We start from the raw sequence: 25,669 nt of genomic DNA on the forward strand, positions 1-25,669 counted from the left end.
TAGACAGTGAAGAAGGTTTTCTAAGATTACAAAGGGATCTTGATCAAATGGGTCTTTGGGCTGAAAAATGGCAGATGGAGTTCAATCTGGATAAAGGAGAGGTATTGCATTTTGGTACAACAAACAAAGGTTACGCTCCTGATAACAAGTTGATGTAGAAAGGATCCTAAGCCAGTCTTTACGTGGGATAAATATACTTACAGAATAAAACATCACCTGTATATAGCTTCTTGCTCCACTATCTCCCTGTGCCAGTCATTATCTCTTTAGATAGTTTTTAACTGAACTGTTCAGAGATGTTAATATACAACTCTAGAGCTGATGGGACTAGAACCTGGGCCTCTAGGCCCAGAGGCTGGGACACTACCACTGCGTCAAGAGCCCCACAAATAGAACTTGCTTAGGGGGTCTGTTGAACATGCCTCTCCACCTACCAATCCCTGCAGTAGCTAATACCCATTTGCAACCGTCCCCCAGTTGGAATGGCCTCTGGTATTTTGGTCAATTTCTAACCCTTGGCTAACATGAGTAAATCATCATGTTCACATCGTATGTTTGTTGCCTCTTGCTGTGCACAAACCATTGACAACACCTCCCACATTAGAACAGGCGGTCCCTCATTGGCTGTACAGTGCAGTGGATCCTGAGCTACTGATTCTGTTTTACTTGCTGCTCCCTGCCTCAGTGTTTGACAGTTTTCCTTTTGCTGGCAGGTGTGTTGAGCTCCTGATTACTGAGCAGATGCGGAAGTACAAAATCAAGATGGATGGCATTGCTCAGCTGGAGACAGAGGAGCAACTTGCAGTCCGACGCCTCTCACTCCTGCGTGTAAGTAAAAAAAACATCTTTACCAGGCAATGCAATAGATGAGTCAGGGGAGGCCATTCAGCCCTTTGAAGCTGTTGTACTGGATACGTATTATGATCTACTGCTGAGAGGGCAAGACCTAAAGGCAGAATTGACCACCTGGTCCCAGGATTAAGGACAACTCTGGACTACTTGGAGGGGGAGTGGGAATGGGAGGGGGAGTGGGACAGGGACAGGAAGGATCCACATCCTGTCATCATGTCACACGGTACCAAAGAGGTTTTGCTGAGGGATTATGAGCAGCTAGGGGCTAAAGCCTTTTCTTAAAAAAAAGGAACCACAGAATAATCTCTGAATTAATACCTGAGCCGCGAGCGAAATGGCACAGAGTTAATAAGATCAGAGATTTGAACGTGTGGCTGAAAGGTTGATGCAGGAGGTATGCTTCAGTTCATGGGAGACCTGTGCCGGAAAAAGTGGGCACTGTACCTTTGGAACAGTCTCCATGTGGATCTTGCCAGGACCAGCATACTGTACAGTGAATGGTATAATTAGGGCAGTAGGTATGACTTTAAACTAAATAATTGGGGTAAGGGTTAACATAAGGGAGATTTTGGATAAGTTAGCGAAAGAACAAGGCAACAGAGCAGGGTAATGTATGGGGAAGGATAACCAGAGTGACACAGGAAGAAACATGGAACCAAAGAACCCCTACAGTGTGGAAACAGGACCTTTGGCCCAACATCACACATATATAACCAGTCCAACCTGTCTCTGCCTCCCTAACTGGCTCTTCCTCTCACCCATCCCTTCCTCCCACCCCAAGCCACACCCCCAGCTACCTACTAACCTCATCCCACCTCCTTGACCTGTCCGTCTTCCCTGGACTGACTATCCCCTCCCTACCTCCCCACCTATACTCTCTCCACCTATCTTCTTTACTCTCCATCTTCGGTCCGCCTCCCCCTCTCTCCCTATTTATTCCAGTTCCCTCTCCCCATCCCCCTCTCTGATGAAGGGTCTAGGCCCGAAACGTCAGCTTTTGTGCTCCTGAGATGCTGCTTGGCCTGCTGTGTTCATCCAGCCTCACATTTTATTATCTTGGAATTCTCCAGCATCTGCAGTTCCCATTATCTCTGACATATATATAGCTTCTTGCTCCACTATCTCCCTGTGCCAGTCATTGTCTCTTTAGATAGTTTCGAACTGACCTGTTCAGAGGTGTTAATACCGACCCTTGGTGCATCCCACCCAGACCCATCCCCCTTTCACCCACCTAAACTAGAGACCCCTGAACACTATGGGCAATTTAGCATAGCCAATCCACCTAATCTGCACATCTTTGGACTGTGGGAGGAAACCCACGCAGACATGGGGGGGGAGTGTGCAAACTCAACACAGACAGTCACCTGAGGCTGGAATTGAACCCAGGTCCCTGGCGCTGTGAGGCAGCAGTGCTAGCCACTGAGCCACCGTGCCGCCCTAATATATAAACTTAATATGCCGTCCAGAATATATAAACGTAAGAGTGCTGCAGCAGGTAAGTTATTAAGATAAGACAAGTTAACAAGGTGCCATATGAAAGATTACTGCTCAAGATAAGAACCCACGGTATTGCAGTTAGTGTATCTAGGAATAGTTAACAAACAGGAAACAGAATCAGGATAACTGGGCCATTTTCAGGCTGGGAAACATTAATGCTGCAGGGACCTCAACCATTTATCATCTGTAATAAAGACCAGATACCGACTGTATTGTAGCCACATTAGATGAGTATACAAAGATAAATGGGAAAACAAAGATGTCCAAAGATGTGCAGGCTAGGTGGATTGGCCATGCTAAATTGCCCGTAGTGTTCGAGGTGTGTGGGTTATAGGGGGATGGGTCTGGGTGGGATGCTTCTAATCAAATTGTGATAACAAAGGAAAATAGTTAGGATAAACCAGTGGGCAGAAATTATGCTGGTGGAGTACGATGAAAAATGTGAGCTTGTCCACTTTGGCAAGACAAATGGAAAAGCAGTATTCTACCTTTTCAGTAACATTCAGGAGGGGCGGCACGGTGGCTCAGTGGTTAGCACTGCAGCCTCACAGCGCCAGGAACCCGGTTCGATTCTAGCCTCGGGCGACTGTCTGCGTGGAGTTTGCACATTGTCCGGGTGCTCAGGTTTCCTCCACAGTCCAAAGATGTGCAGGCTAGGTGGATTGGCTATGCTAAATTGCCCGTAGTGTTCAGGGGTGTGTGGGTTACAGGGGGATGGGTCTGGGTGGGATGCTTCAAGGGGCAGTGTGGACTTGTTGGGTCGAAAGGCCTGTTTCCACACTGTAAGGAATCTAATCTATGGTACTGAGAGAACTTGGTATCCATGAACACAAACTGAGCATGCAGCTATAGCATGTAACTAGGAAGGCAAATGGAATGGAGTATAAACATTGGGAATGGGGAGGGGAAGGGGGCTCTGAAATAAATAGAGAGAGGGGGAGGTGGATAGAAGATGGACAGAGGAGATAGACAGGTCAAAGAGGTGGGGACAGAGCCAGTAAAGGTGAGTGTAGGTGGGGAGGTGGGGAGGAGATAGGTCAGTCCAGGGAGGATGGACAGGTCAAGGGGTTGGGATGAGGTTAGTAGGTAGGAGATAGGGGTGGGGCTTGAGGTGGGAGGAGGGGATAGGTGGGAGGAAGGACAGGTTAGGGAGGTGGGGACGAGCTGGACTGGTTTTGGGATGCGGTAGTGGAAGGGGAGATTTTGAAGCTTGTGAAATCCACATTGATACCATTGGGCTGCAGGGTTCCCAAGCGGAATATGAGTTGCTGTTCCTGCAACCTTCGGGTGGCATCATTGTGGCTCTGCAGAAGGCTCAGGATGGACATGTTGTCTGCAGAATGGGAGGGGGGAGTTGAAATGGTTTGCGACTGGGATTTCATTGTTGTTATGGGTGACTTCAACTTTCCCAATCTAGATTGGAACCTCCTTAGTGCAGACGGTTTGCATGGAGCCGTTTTTGTCAGGTGTGTTCAGGAGGGATTCCTTACTCAGTATGTGGACAGCCCGACGAGCGGGGAGGCCATTTTGGATTTGTTGCTCAGCAATGAGCCAGGACAGGTGTCAGATCTTGTGGTGGGAGAACACTTTGGCGACAGCGACCACAACAGCCTCACATTTACCATAGCCATGGAAAGGGAAAGGAGCAGTTACCAGGGGAAGATATTTAACTGGGGTAACGGAAACTATGACGCTATCAGACAGGAGTTGAGAAGTATAGATTGGGAGCAATTGTTCCACAAAAAGGGCACAGCAGACATGTGGAGGCTGTTTAAGGAGCAGTTGTTGCAAATGATATATAAATTTGTTCCTCTGAGACAGGTAAGAAGGGGTAAGATTAAGGAGCCTTGGATGACGGGTACGGAGGTGCTTCTTGTCAAAAAGAAAAAGGCAGCTTAGGTAGGGTGGAGGAAGCAAGGGTCTAGCACAGCTTTAGAGGATTACAGGCTTGCTCAGAAGGAGCTCAAAAGTGGACTGAGGAGGGCCAGGAGGGGGCACGAAAAAGGCTTGGCAGGAAGGATTAGGGAGAACCCGAAGGCATTTTACTCATACGTGAGGAATAAGAGAATGATCAGGGAGAAGGTAGGGCCGATCAGGGATAGCGTAGGGAACTTGTGCGTGGAGTCTGAGCAGATAGGGGAAGCCCTAAATGAGTTTTTTGCTTCGGTTTTCACTAAGGAAAGGGACCTTGTTGTGAATGAGAACTTTGAGGAGCAGGAAAACAGGCTTGAACAAATCAAGATTGAGGAAGTTGATGTGCTGGAAATTTTGGCAAACATTAAGATTGATAATCCCCAGGGCCAGACCAGATTTATCGTAGGTTGCTCCGGGAAGCGAGAAAGGAGGTTGCTAAGCCGCTGGCGAAGATCTTTGCTTCCTCACTCTCCATGGGAGTTGTACCGGAAGATTGGAGGGAGGCAAACGTTGTTCCTCTTTTCAAAAAAGGGAATAGGGAAATCCCTGGAAATTACAGACCAGTCAGTCTTACGTCTGTGGTCAGCAAGGTTTTGGAAAGAATTCTGAGGGATAGGATTTATGACTATTTGGAAAAGCATAGCGTGATTAAAGGGAGTCAGCATGGCTTTGTAAGGGACAGGTCATGCCTTACAAATCTTATTGAGTTCTTTGAGGAAGTCACGAGACAGGTTGAATGAAGGTCGAGCAGTGGATGTGGTGTACATGGACTTCAGCAAGGCATTTGATAAGGTTCCCCGTGGCAGGCTCATTCATAAAGTCAGGAGGTATGGGATACAGGGTGATTTGGCTGTCTGCATTCAGAATTGGTTGGCTGGCAGGAGGTAGAGCGTGGTTGTAGATGGTAAGTATTCTGCCTGGAGGTCAGTGCCTGGAGGTGTCCCGCAGGGCTCTGTTCTTGGGCCTCTGCTCTTTGTAGTTTTTATAAATGACTTGGATGAGGAGGTTGAGGGGTGGGTTAGTATGTTTGCCGATGACACAAAGGTTGGAGGTGCTGTTGATAGTATTGAGGGCTATTGCAGGCTTCAGCGAGACATTGACAGAATGCAGAGCTGGGCTGAGAAATGGCAGATGGAGTTCAACCTGAATAAATGCAAAGTGATGCATTCTGGAAGGTCGAACTTAAATGCTGAATATAGGATTAAAGGCAGGATTCTCAGCAGTGTGGAGGAACAGCGGGATCTTGGTGTTCAAGTGCATAGCTCCCTCAAAGTTTCCACCCAGGTGGATAAGGTTGTTAAGAAAGCACATGGTGTTAACAGGGGGATCGAGTTTAAGAGCTGCGAGGTTATGCTGCAGCCCTACAAAACCCTGGTGAGACCACACTTGGAATATTGTGTCCAGTTCTGATCACCCTATTATAGGAAAGATGTGGAGACTTTGGAGAGGGTGCAAAGGAGGTTTACCAGGATGCTGCCTGGACTGGAGGGCTTGTCTTACGAAGAGTGGTTGATTGAGCTCGGACTTTTCTCTCTGGAGAGAAGGAGGAAGAGAGGTGACCTGATCAAAGTGTACAAGGTAATGAGAGGCATGGATAGAGTCGATAGCCAGAGACTTTTCCCTAGGGCAGGATTGACTGCCACGAGGGGTTAGACGTCAGAGGGAAGTTCTTCACCCAGAGAGTTGTGAGCGCATGGAATAGTTTGCCAGTGGTAGTCGTGGAAGCGGAGTCATTAGTGACATTTAAGCGACTGCTGGACATGCACATGGACAGCAGTGAATTGAGGGGAATGTAGGTTAGGTTATTTTATTTTTGGATTAGGATTATTCCACGGCACAACATCGTGGGCCTGTACTGTGCTGTACTTTTCTATGTTCTATGTTCTAAGCTTCAAAATCTCCCCTCTCCCTACTGTATCCCAAAACCAGCCCAGCTTGTGCCCACCTCCCTAACCTGTCTTTCCTCCCACCTCAAGCCCCACCTCCTTGACCTGTCCGTCCTCCCTGGACTGACCTATCTCCTCCCTTACTCACCCTCTACATTCACCTTTACTGGCTCCATCCCCACCTCTTTAACTTGCCTGTCTCCTCTCCACCTATCTTCTCGTCTATCCATCTTTGATCTGCCTCCCCCTCCCCCACTATTTATTTCAGAATTCCCTCCCCCTCCCCCTTTTCTGAAGAAGGGTCTAGGCCCAAAACGTAAGATGCTGCTTGGCCTCCTGTGTTCATCCAGCTCAACACCTTGTTACCTCAGATTCTCCTGTATCTGCAGTCCCTACCGTCTCTAAACATTGGGATGTCTTCTTTCTACTGTAGAAGGAATTGGTGAATCTGTGTCTGGAGTTTTGTGTACAGTTTGGATTTTCTTATTTGAAGAGGATATACTTGCATAGAAGTTCCATTCACCTGATTCTGGGATGAACAGAATTGTCTTCAGAGGAACAGGTAACCAGGTTGAACCTTTACTCAACTGAGTTTAGGAGAGTGAGGGGAGATCATAGTGAAGCTAAGATTCTGAGGACGACCATCAGAATGGATGCTGCAGTGATGTTTCAAAACAAGGGTGTCCCATTAAAAATTGTTTTGGAGGGTCATTAGTTTAAGGAATTCTCTTCCCTGTAGAGCAGTGGAGGCTAGGCTGTTGCTTGTGTTCAAGTCAGAGTTGGACAGATTTTTGAAAAACAAAGGAATTGAAGGTTACGAAGGTAGACAAGGAAGTGGGCTCAAGATCACAATCCGATCAGCTGTGATCTTACTGAAGGATGGAGCAGGATTGAGGGGCCAAGTGGCCTACTGATACTTTATATGGACTTCCTTCAGTGTGGTGTATGGGAAGCTGAGAGGTCCTTTGTATCTGTATCTCTTACACAGGAGGATGTAGTGATCAGCTGTTTTTATTAAAGTTGGGAGGAGATTTTCTCTTTTTGGATGTTTGTCACTGTAGCTTAGGTTGGTTGACCATCCCAGTTAGTTACAGTTGAGATTTGATGACAGAATTACAGTTGAATAGAGAATCAAAACAACCTGGAGCTTGAGGAAATGTCCAGACCTGAAACGTCAGCTTTCTTGCTCCTCTGATGATGATGCCTGGCTTGCTGTGTTCATCCAGCTCTACACCTTGTTATCTCAGACTCCAGCACTGGCAGCTTCTTACTATCTCTGGAGATTGAGGAGATTTGGTGACCAGACTGGGATGGGGTGTGTGCTCTGTCAGTAAGGCTTTTCCTTAGCTCTAAATCATTGAGTAATCTCCAGCGTTGACATTTCTGCCTGATTTTCTGTTTGTGACTGATCTGATTGGGATTGAATTTGGTGCTTTGTGTCTCTCTTTCACTGTTTGGCTCTCACTCTTCAGCTCTGGCCTCTTGAAGTTGGGTTCTCTGCTCCGTTCGATGGGGTGTTGGTATGTACTGGGCTAGTTTAGTTGACCTATTGCATGTTGTGTTCTCATTTCCACATTATCACATGTAACCCACTAAGCTCCCAAATTCACTCCATCATTAGTAGTTGCTTGTTTATATCGCATGTACTGTTGTGTTTGTCTTGCATGCCAATTCACAAGATACAATCCTGAACCCTGCCCTTCACAACTTCACTTCATCCACATGCTCCACTTTTGATGCTTTACTTCATGGTCATCTCCTTGCCTGCTGTTCCCATTATATGGGTTGCCAAGGAAATATTCTGCCCTCCAGACTGCCAGTATGCAGACCGGAGGGGCATTATTAATTGATGCAAATGTTCCCGATCTCAGTCATGGACATGGATAGTGCTGGAAGCCGGTGGAACACTATAATTCTGTAAAGGTTTTTGGCAAATTTCAGTAAGTCAGCACCAGTGCTGCAGACCTGATGAGCTACTGCCGAGCTCATCCCACTATCACCCTTCAAGGTACCTAGTAAAGCCCACCTTCTCCAACCCCAGCAGGGGAAGACGAGATGTAACTGGCATTATTCATGTTAGAAACCATTACCATCAGTTCTTCAATTGAACTCTTTTTCTCTCTGCCGTGACCCCCGCGATCACTGTCTAAGCCTTCAACCCTACTGCAAACCTGGAGTCAGTACAAATACATGGGAGGGTGGACTTATATCCTGACAAAACAGATCCCCACAACCAGCCTGACTCCAGGTAGAAATTTAGATGTGGTCACAGCTCTGTAACCTCGATCATCATCCTTTCCCATCTCCCTTTAGAGCAAAGGACCTCGGAGTCCAAAATCCACTGAGGAGAATCCCACCAAGCTGGGAAGTTTGGATGAAGAAGAGCCTTCTGACACTGACATGGAACACGAAGAGGAAATCCTGATGGAGCGAATCCTATCAATAAAGGAGGAGAGGTGAGTCACGCATGAATCATTGGGATACACTGACTCTCGCTGGCGTACAGGACATGCACATGCGTGCTGTCAGTGGGATACTGGTGTGTCAATAACTCTCTCTCTGTTCACACCCCCAGGGATCAGCTGACACTTGAGCTCCCAGAGTTGGAACAGAGAGGTTCTGATGAGGAAAACTTGGACTCGGAGGCTTCCCTCAGCATGGAGAGTCTGCTCGATGATCGGCCGGGGCAAGGGGAGGCCGGAGGTCAGTAAGAAAAGTAGGTTGCAACCTTGTCTACTTACGAATTTGAGGTTTTTGTCCCTTCTCTCGCTCTGGAATTAGCAGAGGCTCAGTTTCATGACATGAGACTGCATGCTACCGTGTCTGTGTTCGGGCCTCCATGAGTTGGGAATCTGATGCACGGCTTGAGAGAGATGAACTGTTGGGTGTAAGTAAGTAAAATCTTTCTCTCTGTTTCTCTATCCAGATGCGGCCGTGTTCCGGTTCACGGGAAGACTCCGAGCCCTGCCTCAGTCCGTGCCTATGCTACAGCCAGTACCTGCCAAGCCTGACCATGGTGCTCCCCTGGGTAACTGTGCCTCTCTGCCAGCCCGTCCCTCTGTTGCCCAGCGACGTGCACTTTCCATGCTTGCCAGCATCAAGTTGCCTCGGCGTAATGCTGCATTGCCCACACGTAACATCAAGCTGCCCCCGGGTATGGTCAGTACAGTGTGCCATGTCCCTGTGGACGGCGGGCAGCTGCAGCAGCAGGTTGTCAGCGTGTGGCGGCGCGAGCAGCCCTCCAGGCGATCGGATAACATTCACTCTGTCTACATTGTCACACAAGAGGGCCTCTCGCTGCAGACTTTGGCTCAGACTGATGACACCAACCCCACTCCAGCAAAGGTCCAGCGCAGGTTTTCTGATCCGCTGTCAGATCTTGCTCATGGGGCCAATGCCTCTGGCCTGTAACATTCCCACTAACTCCAGGAGACAGCACTGGACATTTCCTGGGTTTATAAGCACATCTCCCACTTGACCTGCCACTCCATGCCCTGGTAAAGAGCAGAGAGTGAGTGATTAGCGAGACTGTAACTGGGAGTTTGAGTGAAAATGAGTGCCTGGGCTGTGTGTGTATGAATGAGTGACAGAGAGAGAGAGAGTGTCTACCCAGGCTAAGTGTTAGCTTGAGTCAGCGTTGTGTACGATTTACTTTCCAGTAAAGCCCTCAGCTGACTGGGGAACTATCCAACATTTATGACTCTGGGAGGAGGGAGGAGTCTGAGCTCCTGCCCTGTCCCTGTGTAACCATTTCCCAATGATTAAATACGATTTTTATATATAAAACAAAAATTAATTTGCATTTGTCACGTGTTGGAGCGAGTGAAAAGCCTTAACAGCTCAGGTTACTAACCACCTCCTCTCTTCAATGAGGCCTGTTCAACTTAGATAAGTGGTGCTTTAAACAACAACTTACGTTGTTCTAGCACCTTAATTATCTCCCCAGCTTTTGGTTATCAAATCATTTAAAAATAACATAGGCCACTGGTAAAATGCAAGTATTAGGACAGGTTACAGAGACTAAATTTAAAGACAAAAGAGCTGATTCCCAGAGGTGAGAGTGACTGCCTTTGACATTGAGACCACGTTTGACCGAGTGTGGCAGCAGAAAACCCCCTTAACCAAACTGGCGTCATTCCTGGCACAGAGGAAGATAGTTGTGGTTGCTAGAGGTCAGTCTCTCAGCTCCAGGAGTTTCTTGCAGTAGATATTTTCTTTCTCAAAAACTGTTCAGAAATGTTATGACAGCTCTGGAGCCAAAGCCTCATGATTCAGAGGCAGGGACATTATCATTGCACCACATGGGCTGACCCCTTAGAGCAGTGTCCTAGACCCATTCATTTTCAGCTGCTTCATCAATAACCTTTCTGACATCATAAGCTCAGAATTGGGGGTGTTCACTGATGACTGTATAAATGTTTGACACCAGTTGAAGTGTCAGGGATTGAGTGGTCTGGCTTGGCCCGATTATGTGGTGAGTACTGTCTGTGCCCCGTAAGTACGAGAATGACCACCTCAAACAAAACAAATCTAACCAACACCCACCATTGACATCCTGAGGATCACCACTGACCAGAAACTCTGACTACAATGATTAAGAGTCATGGAATTTTCAGCATTAGCCTTGATTATGTATTCAAGCCTGATTGTGGAGTGACAACATAAGCATATTTATCTGCTGGTAGGACAGAATTTACAGCAGGCTCTGAATCAACAAAGTTAACCACCTCACTCTGATCATTTACAGCAACACAATGAATTGAAGGATAACTGTTATCCAAAGGAGCTCACAGATCAATTGCAGGAAGGCACTTCACTGCTTTGCTGACAACTGAACAAAGCTTTTGAGTTACTCTGCTGACAAGTTAATGTTCACAGATGGATGAGCCAGTAAATGGTCAAAACTCTCTCAAGCCAGGCATAGGTAACAGGCAACTGAATGTGTGTTTAGGTCACAGCCCTCCACATAGAAGAGACCTCTATCTCTGAGCAAACCCCAGGAGACCTCACATCTGTCCTGGGAATTTGTGCACTGGTTAACCATTCAAACCAATCACAAGATGGGGTAAATAGGTTACTTCTAACAACTGGAAGTCTGCTACACATTGCCTCACAAAGAGAGCCACAGCAATCAAGAAAACACTAAAAATGTCCAACTGAATCAACTTCTGATGCAGCTTCCCAAAGACCCTGGGTCAGAACAGCATTACACAGCATGATGTTGATCCACGTGCACCAGAGCATTACCAGAGTTGGTCCCTATTTCCAAAGTGGATCTCACTCTGGCCAGCAGCTTCAAGCCATATTTATATTTTACCAGACATACACACAATTCAATAAAAACATTTTATTATAATTATATAAACATGTCACTTGGTAGGAAGCTCCATGCCCCCCCTCCAAGAAATAAATTAATGTCAAATCAAAACAAGTAAATCAACCAATCTGCAGTCTGTCACAGGCTCCAAGTCAATAAGTTTAAATGGAATGAAAGAACGGGTGTGGCTCAATTCCTGTAACTTTATTTACAATACCTGAAGTAATGAGGCCCAGAATGCTCTGAATTGGAAAAAAGAACGTTTGAGAAATTCTGCAACTGTCTGTAGCCTGCCTCTTTAAGAGTGTTACTCTGGTGACAATGCGTCAGGTTCTTGCAGCGATGATGACTGACATAGCCACACCTCCAACTGCAACCACTGTCGCCCCAAACAGCCACTTCCATGGAATCTTCTGGAAAAGCCAAGATGAGGATAATGTTACGCAGTAATTACCCCCCTTTCCAAAGCTGAACAAGGTCGGTATAATTGAAAGGATCTCATGAGAGACGATTTGGTTTCAGTGCATTGTGGAAAAAAAAACACATTTAACAGTAGACAGATTTACAAACAGAACAATACAACTATTGTTCACAAATTAAGTTAAAAGATGTAATTATTTCAAAGGAAGTGCTTAGGTGATTGCCAGAAATAATTGCAAACCCCAGGATTTTCAGTAATTTCAAATCCAGCAGAAGGATGACTGAGAATCTGGCCAAGAAAGGGACTAGAGGAGATGCATGAATATGAAAGTTGGACTGCAGAAACTTCAAAAACGTGAATGATTACAAAAAAATCACAACAGGGGAATTAATGGGAAACTAAACAGTTGCTTTATTTTGGCCTTCACATTCGATACTGAAAATATCTCCCAAAAATACAAAGCGACCAAGGGACTTGAAGAGCGTAAAGACGTAGTACTTGATAATTCCGCACTGACCCTCTGAAGAGCATCCCACCCTATTCCCGTGGCTATTCCATCCAACCTGCACATTCTTGGACTGAGGGGAATCTGGAGGGAACACGCAAACTCCACACAGACAGTAGTCCAAGTGGGGAGGAAATCAAACCTGGGTGCCTTGGGAGTTTGGGGATGCTACTTAGTGTCAATAAAGGAGAACTAGTGAATGTGGTGTATTTAAATTTCTAGACGCTTTTGAGAAATACCATACAGGTGTTTGATAAACAAAATTAAGCGTGTGGGAATGGAGTGGTGGGGGTGGGGTGCAGACAACAGCAGTCACCACGTTTTACTCGGAATGGCAGGCTTTACTAGTGAGGGAAGAATCAATGCATCAGCTGTAGCTACTACTAATCTCTATAAATAACATCTCTGAACAGGCTGATGAGAAAGTAATTTTGTTTTAAAAAGATAGATGTCATAACTCTAGCTTTGTGATGCAGTGGTAACTTCCCTACCTCTGAGCCAACAGGACTTGGTTCAAGTTCCACCTGCTCAGAGGTATGTAATAACATCTCTGAACCAGTTAGTTAGAAAATAAATAACGTGGGGACTAACTGCAACATTTCCAAATGTGTTAATGACAAAACTGGTGGCAATTTGTCAGGCAAAGTGAATGGGAAAGAACATATTGAATACAATGAGAAACTGTCAACTCTGGTGGAAAGCTAACACAGAAAGACAAAGTGTTACTGAAATGAGGAGTGTGGGAGGTGCAGGTGTCCAAAGGGACCTGGGTAAGCTTGTTGATGAGTCACTAAAAGCTGGCATGCAGGGGCAAGAAGCAGGATATCTAAAAGTTCGGATTAGTAGCGGGAGTAGGCTACTCAGTCCCTCCAACTGCCTCTGCCATTCAATAAGATCGTGGCTTGAATTTCACACTCTCATCAATACACTTTATAGCACTCAATTTCCCTGCCTAATAAGAATTTATATTTCTTTTAAAATATTCACCCATCATCCAATGCAGAGAATGCCAAAGGTGCACAATCTTAGAAAAATATTTTCCTCTTCTCTGTCCTAAAAGAGTGACCCCTAATTTTTAAACAGTGGCCAGTTACACAGTTCTGGACTGACCCACAAGAGGAAACTCCCTTTTACATCCACCTTGCCAAGATCATTCAGGTCACCTCTCTCTCTAAGCTCCAGTGGAAACAAGCCCAGTCTGCCTAACCTTTCCTCAAACAACCCACTCAGTCCAGGTATCAATTCAGTAAACATCCTCTGGACCACCTCCAATGTATTTATGTATTACCTTAAAAAGGAGTCCAAAACCATACATAATATTTCAGATGTGGGCTCAGCAATGCACCATACAACTAAAGTATGCTTTCTTTCACATTCAATTCCTCTTATAATACAGGATAGTGTTCTATTAGCCTTCTTAATTAGTTGCTGTACCAGTATACTAACATTTTGTGACTTGTGGACCAGAACACGGAGATCTCTCAAAACTTCAGAATTCTACAGTTGTTCTTCATGCAAGTAATACTCTGCTTTTTTTTATTCTTCCTGCCAACGTGAATAATGTCACATTTTCTCACATTGTACACCATTTGCCAAGCTTTTGCTCACTCACTATATCTATATGTCCACAACTTCTTTACACCCTTTTCATAACATCCTTCCCACCTACATTGATGCTAAATTTGCAGATTGCATCAAAGCCTTTGCTCCCCTCATCGAAGGTATTAATATAAATTGTGAATAGTGGAGGTCCCAGTACAAACCCCTACGACATTGATCATACCCCACCAGCCTTATTCATACATCCTCATTGTTTTTTGGCAGCCAGCCAATCTTCTAACCACACTAATGTGCTACTCTTTACACCATCATTTCCTAATATGCACAATAACCATTAATGTTGTACCATGTCAAATGCATTCTGGACATCCAAGTACAGTACATTTACAGGTTCCTATTTAACCATGTTACTTCTTCAAAAGACACCAATAAATTGGTTAAACATATTTCTCTTTGACAAGACCATGCTGACAATCTTCCCAATTAAATTGGGTTTGTCCAAGTGCGCAGTTATAATCTCTAATAATCAATTCTATCACCTGCCCCACAACAGATGTCAAGCTAACTAGCCTAGAGTTTCCTCTTTGCTGCCTCTCTCACTTCCTTAATAAATATATTTGCTTCTTGCCAGTCTGAGGGAACATTGCCAGAATCTAGTGCATTTTTGAATGAATACTTCATTAACCAATATTTTAAGACTGTCCCACTCAGAAGTGAGCACCCCCTATTTTACAAGCTGTTTCCATGGAGATTCAACCTGGGCCAAGTGTGAAGGGGAAATAGAAACAATTTTCGAATTCACATACCCAGGATGATCGGGATGGTGGGCACCGAGGGGGCACTGCAATGTCTCCGAGCATCTTACGATACATGGCCTGCTCAGTGATCCGCTGCTCTGACTGCTTCCTCGTGACCTGGGACAGTTCAGCCTGAATTGCCTGCAGATCAGCAGCAACAGCAACTGTTAGAGACCAGAAAAAATCCAATCCAAACCAAAACGCTCAGCAACAACAATTAGTGTTTTCAAAAAAAAGGTGCATCCTGTCTACCCAGATCATGGATATCGCAAGGAACTGACAATCCAAGAGGACTGAGAGATCGCCCAAATGCAGATTTCCAATAGAAATTTAATAATGTTTCTTGTGAGAGACCTTGAGTTTAATTCAATGATGTATTGATGCAGGGTCACCTAGAATACACAAAGGGCTTTGTTTTTAAATCTGACCAATCCTAACTACAAGAAAACCCTATTAGTTTCTAATCTGCATAACAATCTGAATTCCAAAACTCAGTCAAATTTAGGAAGAGGCAGCTTGGCCATTACAACACAATATACCAACCTGTATTTATAAAGTACCTTTAAAGGAATCAAACATTCCAAGGCCTCTTGCAGGTTACCTGTTGGAAACTGAAACAGAGTCACAAAAGCAAATAACAGGTCACCCTAGCTTCTCCTTTATCCATCTTCTATCCGCCTCTCCCCATCTCCCCCATTTCTGAAGAAGGGTCTCGACTCAAAACGTCAAGCTTTCCTGCTCGGCCCGCTGTGTTTATCCAGCTTCACACCGTGTTATCAACAGATCAGAAACATCTGTTTTAAAATGTTATTTAAAACCAAGAGAGGAGCCAAGAAGAAATTCCAGAGCCATGCACTCATGTAGATGAAGGCACAACTATTGATGGAGGAGAGATGAAAATTAGAGATGTTCAGGAGGTCAGAATTAGACGAGTACAGAAATTTCAGAGTTACTTAGGGGCTGGAGAATGTGACAGAGATAGGGAGGGAACAGAGCCTAGATGGGATTCGATAACAAGAATGGCAATTTTAAAAACTGGCATCGTTCAGAGGAGGTTTATTCGATTGATACCTGGAATGATTGGGTTGTTTTATGAGGAAAGGTTGGACAGACTGGGCTTATTTCCACTGGAGTTTGGAAGAGTGAGGGTGACCCGATCGAAGCATACAAGATCCTGAATAATCTTGACAAGGTGGACGTAGAGAGGATATTTTGTCTTGTGGGTCACTCCAGAATCAGGGGACACTGCTTTAAAATTGAGGGTCTCTGTTTTAGGACAGAGATGAAGAGAATTATCTCCAGGTCAGATAACAAAAACAGATCAGAAGTGGTGAGGATCACAAAGAATCTGCAGAGGGATACAAAGAGGTTAAGTGAGCGGGCAATAACTTGTCAGACAGAATAAAATATGGGAAATTCTAAGGCTATACACTTGCGTGGGAAGAATGAAGGAGCTGAATATTACTTAAATGGAGAAAGACTGCAGAAAGCTGCAGCACAGAGGGATTCAGGAGTCTTCAAACACAAATCACAAAACGTTAACATTCAAGTTTAGTGGGTAATTCGGACAGCAAATGGAATGTTGGCTTTTATTTTAAAGAAAACTGAGTACAGGGGATTTTACAGGTTGTGTGTGGAAAGGTTGTTTCTCATCGTACGACAGTCTAGGACCAGACAACCAAATCCCAGAATAAGGAGTCATTCTTTTGACAGAGACAAAGAAGATTTTATTTTTGTCTCAGAGTAGTGAATCTAGGGAATTCTTTACTGTCAAGGCTGGCTCATTAAGTATATTTAAGGCTGATAGTGATTTTTAAATCAGTAATTAAGTCAGTGAATCAAGTAGAGTGGAGGATAATCGGATCAACCATGATCTCATTGAATGTAGGGAAAACTGGATGGGCTGAATGGCTTACTCCTGCTCCTTCATCTCATTCTCTTTCCAATACTAAATTGGTGGAAAATTTTCATTACCCCATATTGGATGTGATCAGCAATTAGGTAGTTTGGAAATAGCAGAGGGTTTGTGAGAGATGATGGTGATGGTGAAAGACAGCTGGTTGCTGTCAATGTGAAAAGTGAGTGTTTTCCGGTAACATTGCATAGGCAGGCCCGAACCATGCCAGTGTGTTCGGTGTACTCATGCATCTTCTACATTTCAAATGGGACTGAACCTCAGAAGTACACGACTGGTGCAATGACATTCTCAAGAATCTCCATAAAAAGAAATCCTTCGCTTCTCAACACAGAGAAGTGTTAGATGCTACAAACTGGAGGGCAAGCCAGACAACAATTCACCAAATGGGTAGTGTTGAAAGCAAGAAAGAATTAAAGAGGCTGAAATAGGCCCAGGAGATTAAATACATAATCAACATTTATTCAACAGTGGCAGATGGAGTTTAATTTAGAGAAACGTGAAGAGCTGCATTTCAGAGAGGCATATCACAGCAGGACTTATACACTTGCTGGTAAGGTCCTGGGGAGTGCTGCTGAACAAAGACCTTGCAGGAACAGGTTCAGAGTTCCTTGAATGTAGAGTCACAGGCAGACTGGATAGCAAAGAAGGTATTTAATAAGCTTGCCTTTATTGGTCAGAGCATTGAGTATAGGATTTGGGATTTCAAGTTATAGCTTTACAGGACATTGGTGAGGCCACTTTTGAAATACTGCATTCAGTTCTGGTCTTCCTGCTATAGGAAGTATGTTGTGAAACTAGAAAGTGTTCAGAAAAGATTTACAAGCTTATTGTCAGGGTAGGAGTTTTTGAGCTATAGGGAGAGGCCAAATAGGTTGGGGCTATTTTCCCTGGAGGGTCAGAGGCTGAGGGGTAACATTGTAGAAATTTATAAAATCATGAGGTGCATGGATAGGGTGAATAGCCAAAGTCTTTTTCCCGGGGTAGGAGATCCAAAACTAAACAGCGTATGTTTAAAGGTGAGAGGGGACAGATAGAAAAAAGATCTAAGAGGCAACTTTTTCCACACAGAGGGTGGTGCGTGTATGGAATGAGCTGCCAGAGGAAGTGGTGGAGGCTGGTACAAGTACAACATTTAAAAGGCATCTGGATGGGGACATGAATAAGAAGGGTTTGGAGGAATATGGGCTAAATACTGGGAAATGGGACATGAATTTAGGATATCTGGTAGGCATGGATGTATTGGACTGAAGGGTCTGTTTCTGTGATAGACAACTCTCCGACTCTATCACATGGGGAGTGATGTAGTTCAAGGTATGTTCTACATATGCTCAGAGGTACATACCACTCACACACAAGTAGAACTGGGAAGATAAGACAAGAAACAACCTTTGCCATATCTGCCTAAAAGCCCACGCTGCCTCTCTGTGACAAAACCAACAGCGATCACAGCTGCCAACACCTTGGGCAAAAGCACCTGCTCACCTTATTTGATGGTTCAAGCTGTGCAGCTTTCCTGAGGACAGGAATGGCCTCTGTGTATTCACCCTGCAGGGCCAGGACCTAGGAACAGAACACCAGCTAGTGAAAGGGTGTCAGGAGTACAGCCTCTCGCCATTGTGCCAAATAAACCAACTGTTTTAGGAGACCACTGTGCAGCCCACACACGCAAACACCAACACCAAATGTGAACTGTAAGACAGAACGGTGATGCCTTTCCTGGATGAGCGATTCTTTAACACATAGCTATCCAGTGGTACAATGTGCCTTCTTAACAAAGACTGAGGTGAAAGTAAAATACAGTCCTTGGTTCCAATCATGCAAGATAAACAAAGCTTGTGCTTACTCGGTATAACAGCAAAAAGGTTTCTTTCTTGTTCAGTGACCAAATTATGATAGAAATTTTACATTAAATTTGAAAATGGTGTTCATTCAGAAACTTGGGTCTTAAATCTAAAGGAGAAGAATACTAAGGTATCGGGGAAAATGGCTACAGTGAATGGGCACCTATGTGAAACAACATGACAGGCAAATGGCTAACGTGTGAAGAACAAATACACTGCTTACAACAAAAATAATTTACTTCAATGCACAAAGTCCAGCAAAAAAGTGTAAGCCTGAAGATCAGAAAGATTTTAAAATTCAGCAAAAGGACGGAGAGGCAAGGAACGATTAGGGGCAGTCAGCATGGTTTTGACAGAAAAATCATCTCTCACAAACTTAATTAGTTTTTTTGAGGAAGTAACCAAGATGATTAATGAGGGCAGAGTGATAGACTTTACTAAAGCCTTTGACAAGGTTCTTCATGATAGGCTAATTAGTAAAGTTAGATCACATAGGATTCAGGGTGAGCTTGCCAATTTGATACAAAATTGGTTTAACTGCCGGAGACAGAGAGTGAACAGTGGAGCACTGATTTTTGGACTGGAGGCCCGTGATTAGTGATGTTCCACAAGGATCAGTTACCCAAGTAAAAAGAGATCTTGACCAACTGATTCAATGGGCTGAAGAGAGTGGCAGATGGAGTTTCATTTGGATAAATGTGAAATATTACATATTAGTAAAACAAACAAAGGCAAGACTTATACAATTAAAATCAGAGCCTTAAGCTGTGTTGTAGAAAAGAGAGACTAGGTTCAGGTTCGTAATTCTTTGAAGTTTGTATCCTATATAGATATGGTGGTTAATAAGGTAGACAGCATAGTTTACCCTCATTGCTCAGATCTTTGAATACAGGAATTGGAATATTATGATGAGGTTGTTCAGGACATTGTTAATCTCCTTGTTACAGGAAGTATATTATTAAGTTGGAGAGGGTTCAGAAGAGATTTACCAGGATGTTGCTGGGAATGTAGGATCTGAGATATAAAAATACACTGGAAAGACTGGGATATTTTCCACTGGAACACAGCAGGTTGAGGGGTGACCTTACTCATGTTTATATTTTAAAAAATCACAAGGGGCATGGATAAGGTCTATGACAAGATTTTTTCCCAGAAATGGGGAGCTCAAAACTAGGGGCATAGTTTTAAGGTGAGAGGAGAAAGATTTAAAGAAGGACATGAGGAGCAACTTGTTTTTTCTACACAGTATTTCGTGTGTGGAATGAACTTCCAGAGAAAATGGTGAATGCAGGTACAGTTACAAGGTTTAAAAGACATTTATATAAGTACATAAATAGGAAATGTTTTGAGGGATATGGGCCAAACACAGACAAATGCTAATAATTTAGTTTGGGATTTATGATGGCTTGGATCGATTGGACCGAAGGGTCTGTTTCCATGCGATATGACTCTATGACTGCTCTGTTGTGCACACACCATGAGTACAATTCAGAGATATCAAAGTGTTATCATATCGAGATTGGATTTTGAGAGAGACTGGGCCTACCTTTCCTTTCCTGAAGAGAGCCTTGACATTGTTCGGTTGGTGCTGGAGGGCTGCATTTGAGGATTTCAGAGCTGCCTCAAAGTGTTCGAGCTTTAACTGAGCAGCTGCCAGATTATTCAAACATTTCACCTTCACATTCATCAGCTCCTTCTCCTCCCCCTCCAGAAAGTCAACTGCAAAGTTAATATCAAGTTTCAAACAGAGAGTGAGTAAATGACAGAGAAGATGTGAGGAAGATGTGTAAAGGAGTGAGTGAGAGGGAGCAAAACAGAGATACTGCCCCTGGTAACAGCAGGGGAAACAACGTTGAGACAAATGGAAAAAGCCAGCCAAATGAGAGCTGGGAACAAGCTGCTTGAGTATTGCTGCCTTTCATACATGTACAAACCTGTATGTCATATGGAATGATAGCATGCACTGATTGTTCACAGGGTCCAAGGATGTGACTGGCAACATCCCAGAAGGATCAATATTGTGAATTCAACTCTTAATGATTTATATATCTAGGTTTGCCAATGACAGGGATTGTAAGATAGCAATCAGCTTTTGATTTAAGATTATAAAGCCATCCATTGATGGAGTTAATGAGCATGGAAAATCGAGACTGGAGGATTTCAATGCAGGTAAGCATCAAATCACACGTTTTGGAGCAAAAAGTGAAAACACCCCAGTGTTACCAAAATGGTGTGGAGCTGGATGAACACAGCAGGCCAAGCAGCATCTTAACAGCACCAAAGTTGACTTTTCGGGCCTAGATCTTTACCTAAATGATGAAAGGTTAGAATCACTGGAGATCTGGAATACAGTTTCTTGCGGAAAGATGTTCAGAGAAAGTTTAGAGACTAATACCTGGAATGAGTGGATTGCTTGATGAGGAAAAGGCAACAGGCTGGGCTTGCATCCTATAGAGTTTTGAAGAGTCAGAGGTGATTTAATTGCAACATTTTAGATCCTGAAGGGATTTAACTGCATGGATGTGGAAATGCTGCTAGAACTAGGGGTCATAGTTTAAAAATAAGGGGCTGCCTATTTAAGACAGAAATGAGGAAACATTTTCCCTCAGAGGATTTAAAATCTTTGGAAATCCCTTCCTCAGGAGGCAATGGATACAGAATCTTTAAATATTTTTAAGGCAGAGGTGGATAGCTTCTTGATTTCGAAGGGGATGAAAGATTTTCAGGGATATGTAGACATGTAGAGTTGAGGTTAAAATCAGATCAGCCGCGATTTTATTGAATGGTACAGCAAACTCAAAAGGCTGAATGGCCTACTAATGTTCCATACTTGTATGTTGAATTTTAGGACAAGATTCAGGAAGCCCTATAAACCAATCATTAAAGTGAAGTAAGTCAGATACAAGAAATGCCCAAAGATTAATGCAATGTGTGCCTTGATAACTGGTGGCCCAGAACAGAGATGCAGGAAGAAGCTGCAGCTCTCGAAATGAGACCACATCTGGAATAACTGTGTCCACTCCAGGCAGAGTGGTACTGTTCTGAATTCGGGGTTAAAAGATCCAGATTCAAATCCCACCTGCTCCTGACACAAGTCAAAACATCTAGGCAAGCTGGTTAAAAACATCTACACTTCAGAACCAGATGGGCCAGATTTACTAGAATGCTATGTGCCAAGGCATGAACCTAAATCAAATTCCTTGGGACATTTAAGCTACGTAGGCGATTAAAGAGAGAATTTTGGCATTTTGAAAAGAACTGATCAGTTGCTAGACAGAGACAGAGTGAGAGTTGCCTCTCCAGGGCAGGGGCAGGTTAGGCAACGGGCCTTACAATCCAAGCTAGGCCTTTTAGAAGAGGGACTGCAACAAAGGACCAGGTCAGATCATAACTTTATATCATATACTGACAGGCTGTGACTGGACAGGAATATCAAGGTACAGGGAGCCAGGAAGAAGCTAAATGATAGAGAGTGAATGGCTTCATCCTGCACCCCCTATCGTCAGATTAGTTACATCTTTCATTTCAGTTCCATTCAAACAACACCCGTAGCAGTGCGGTGCTGAATTTACCTTTGGAGCTGGAGTTGATGATATTGAGAGCAATGTCATAGGAGCCGATTGCAAAGACATATTCATTGCGCAAGAAATACGTATTTCCTCGCTCTCGTTTCTTATTAGCCAGCAGCAGTCTCTCCTTCCCCGACAACAGCTCCAGATCCGGGCTGTCACCCATAGAGAGAAGCTGAACCTCCAAATGGACAGTGGCATTTGAGGGCACACTGGGCTCAGAGCTGAGAGACGAGAGACAGCATTAATGACAACTCCTACTATACCAACCAGTTCCACATACCTTATGCTGCACAGAATATTTACTTTAAAAAACAGATGAAGCCCCAGGGACACAGCATTGATAAAGGTTCCCACTGGACCTCAGAACAATCCTGCTCAAAACAACAGGCTGAAATTCTGCTAACTGCAAGATTCCAAAATCCAGGAGGTCCATCACAAAAAAACTTGTGGAAAAATATCCAACACAAGTCAGCCAAAGATGGACAGAAATCCAAGAGAGAGATGACAGAGCAACTCAGCATTTTACAAGGAGCTTTACTCTGTATCTAGCCCATGCTGTCCCTGCCTTGGGAGTGTTTGATGGGGACAGCGTTAAAAGGACTTCACTTTCAGTTTAAAAGAGTAGAGTTGCCTCTCATCCTTTTAAACTCCAATGAACACCAGTCCAACCTGTTCACACATTCCTCACAAACCAATCCCAGGAATTAGTTTAGCTAACCCTCTGAACTGTTCTAAGCTTGTCCTGTCCATATCCGAGGAGTCTTAATGAAACATGGACTGAAGTGCTGAAGGATTGATACAGAGAAACAGCCTGATAATGTCTGTAGTAAGGATTGGGGTTTGCTCATCCAGACGCTTGGGAATTACAAGGAGGTCTCTGCACCCACCTGCCCAGACTGCCATAAGCGTATTTTGCATCAGAGACAATCAATGCAACTTCATTCTGGTCCATCAACTGAACGCAGAGATCTAACGCCTGGATAAAAAGAGAGAACGAGACCCTGAAACAGTACTCTCATAGAACCTGCCTCTGTAAAGACAAAAGAACCAGAAATCTAAACAGAAAGTGCTGCAGGAACTCAGCAGCTCCAGCAGTATCTGTGAGGGTGGAGGAGGAGGATGGAGTAGGTGGCAAGGGGGGGGGTGGGGGGGGGGGGGGGCGCGAGGTGAATGTTAAGTCAAGTATGAATGTTTTTTGCAAGTTCAGAAGAGCCACATCCAGCACTTTCAGTTTGGATTTCAGATTTCCACCATTTGCAGTGGTTTGTTTCTATTGGAAAGGAATGAGAAACTCGCCCAAAACCAACCTGGATAACATCACCGTCCCCCACGGTGAAACAAAGATTAGGATCTTCCTCCACCTCAGTCCCATCCTCCAACGTCATCTTCAGTCTCACTGTTACATTTTGACCTTTCTGTGGCCTCGGCTCCTGACTCTGGCCAGCTACTAGAACTTTCTTCTTCAGCAGCCCGTTCCCTGCAGGAGTGAGCAAGGAAATTAAGCGCTGAGAATTGGATTAGAGGAGGATTCAGTGACGATGCCATCACAAGTTATATGTTTGTGGGTTTTGCTGGTCGAGCCAGCATTTATTTTCCAGCCCAAATTGCCCAGAAGATAGTTAAGAACCTACAGCAACACTGTGGGTTTGGAGTCACACACAGGTTCGACGAGGGAAGGACAACAGATGTCCTCCCCTAGACAGACAACAAGGCAGATGGATTAATGTCGACTAGTGGCATGATCAGCCATTACGGCGCTCCCCCTGCGCTAGCCCTCCGAGAGCGCGGCGCTCCCCCTGCGCTGGCCCTCCGACAGTACTGAATAAACAACCAACATGTGGAAAGTACGTGACAGGTTAGTGTGTGAGACAGCTGAACCATACCCAGGACCTGAAGCCACTCATCATCAGTTTCCTGTGAACTGTCCTGATTCCCTGCCCTGCTTCCAGCCTCTTTGTTCATCACGGTGATGCTGGACTCCGGGTTTTCCTCAGCTGCAACCTGGACCTCAGGAAGTCCCAAGTCTTCCAAAGAAGGGAGCTCACTTGTGTCCTCTTCATCAGTGTCATCATTGCTCATCTCAACATCCTCCCCACTGTCAAGGAGAAAGGCTTTTGTATGGACTGGGAGCTTCCCTGAGGTGTGAGCGACATCATGCTTACTCCCCAGAGTTATTGCATCTCCGGCTGCTCCCGCAGAACCCCGGGCCACCTCCTCCATGTGAGCTCAGAAACTGCAAGGGAGGAAAAGTAAGAAAGTAAATGAACTGGCACAAGAGTCTCCAAATTCCCTATCAAGCAGCTCCCACTGTCCCAGTTCCTCAGTGGGACAGACACTGAGGGGATCAAAGTAAATGGTGATGCCCCCACAGTTGAACAGCATTGCTGGTTTGCTAATTAACATTTGGTGCTTTAGGAGCCAGCTATTAGAGCCCCAGCAGATATTATTTCCTTCCAGAGAGAAGGAACAGTCAGAGAGAGAGAGAGAAAGTGTGTGTGTGTGTCTGGTCCCCGAAGGCAGAGCTGATCGTCTACAGCAGGCAGCTGAGATCACTGCAGCAGCAAAGGCCCGAGCTTCCATTAATCCAGGGACAGAAAGGGAATTAAACAGACTCCATGCAACAAAAGTGCCCTCAGACTGGGGGACACCACAGGCCTTAGACCCCGAGGGTATCTGACCGGTTTCAATAGCCCCCAGAGGTATCTGACCGGTTTCTACGGCCCCCGGAGAGTATCTGGCCGGTTTCAATAGCCCCCGGAAGTATCTGACCGGTTTCTACGGCCCCCAGAGAGTATCTGACCGGTTTCAATAGCCCCCGGAGGTATCCGACCGGTTTCTACGACCCCCGGAAGTATCTGACTGGTTTCTACGGCCCCCGGAGGGTATCTTACCGGTTTCTATGCCCCCTGCTCACTCTGTCCCTCACCTTGTCTCTAACTTCCGCTCTTCAAGCTCGGGCTCCGCCCGCGGGATCTCATTGGACAAACACGCGGCGCCCTCTCCACTGATTGGTTTCTGCGGAATGTCTGTCAAATCAACTTCCGGTTCCTCCACAGTTTGGTACCAAAGCGATCTCTTAAAGTAGTATCAGAGATAATGGGAACTGCAGATGCTGGAGATTCCAAGATAATAAAATGTGAGGCTGGATGAACACAGCAGGCCAAGCAGCATCTCAGGAGCACAAAAGCTGACGTTTCGGGCCTAGACCCTTCATCAGAGAGGGGGATGGGGGGAGGGAACTGGAATAAATAGGGAGAGAGGGGGAGGCGGACCGAAGATGGAGAGTAAAGAAGATAGGTGGAGAAGGTGTAGGTGGGGAGGTAGGGAGGGGATAGGTCAGTCCAGGGAAGACGGACAGGTCAAGGAGGTGGAATGAGGTTAGTAGGTAGCTGGGGGTGCGGCTTGGGGTGGGAGGAAGGGATGGGTGAGAGGAAGAACAGGTTAGGGAGGCAGAGACAGGTTGGACTGGTTTTGGGATGCAGTGGGTGGGGGGGAAGAGCTGGGCTGGTTGTGTGGTGCAGTGGGGGGAGGGGATGAACTGGGCTGGTTTAGGGATGCAGTGGGGGAAGGGGAGATTTTGAAACTGGTG

General features: G+C 45.1%; 2 protein-coding genes across 3 annotated transcripts in view; one reads left to right on the plus strand and one right to left on the minus strand.

Moving 5' to 3' along the window:
• LOC125465804 (unconventional myosin-IXb-like) overlaps positions 1 to 9,940 on the plus strand; it is a 48,951-nt gene extending 39,011 nt beyond the window's left edge. Inside the window, exons 18-22 of the mRNA XM_059638421.1 lie at positions 714 to 828; positions 7,622 to 7,669; positions 8,463 to 8,605; positions 8,725 to 8,852; positions 9,076 to 9,940. Of these exons, the coding sequence (XP_059494404.1) occupies positions 714 to 828; positions 7,622 to 7,669; positions 8,463 to 8,605; positions 8,725 to 8,852; positions 9,076 to 9,560 (919 nt within the window). The 3' untranslated portion in view covers positions 9,561 to 9,940. The remainder of the gene's footprint in view (positions 1 to 713; positions 829 to 7,621; positions 7,670 to 8,462; positions 8,606 to 8,724; positions 8,853 to 9,075) is intronic.
• A 1,542-nt stretch (positions 9,941 to 11,482) lies between these two features.
• On the minus strand, positions 11,483 to 25,114 carry fkbp8 (FKBP prolyl isomerase 8). 2 transcript variants are annotated; one of them, XM_048560087.1, is made up of 9 exons: positions 25,007 to 25,114; positions 23,964 to 24,313; positions 23,388 to 23,557; positions 22,968 to 23,056; positions 22,081 to 22,301; positions 20,055 to 20,227; positions 18,150 to 18,227; positions 14,759 to 14,890; positions 11,483 to 11,879 (listed from the first exon to the last, which is right to left on the minus strand). In XM_048560087.1, the coding sequence occupies exons 2-9, from the start codon at positions 24,298 to 24,300 to the stop codon at positions 11,793 to 11,795; spliced, it is 1,287 nt and encodes a 428-aa protein (XP_048416044.1). In that variant the 5' UTR covers positions 24,301 to 24,313; positions 25,007 to 25,114; the 3' UTR covers positions 11,483 to 11,792. The 2 variants fall into 2 exon arrangements, with proteins under 2 accessions (XP_048416044.1, XP_048416043.1); XM_048560086.1 differs by having other exon boundaries at positions 24,972 to 25,037.
• Between the last annotated feature and the right edge of the window lie 555 nt (positions 25,115 to 25,669).

This window comes from Stegostoma tigrinum, chromosome 30 (genome assembly GCF_030684315.1).
Source record: "Stegostoma tigrinum isolate sSteTig4 chromosome 30, sSteTig4.hap1, whole genome shotgun sequence".
Lineage (NCBI taxonomy): Eukaryota > Metazoa > Chordata > Chondrichthyes > Orectolobiformes > Stegostomatidae > Stegostoma > Stegostoma tigrinum.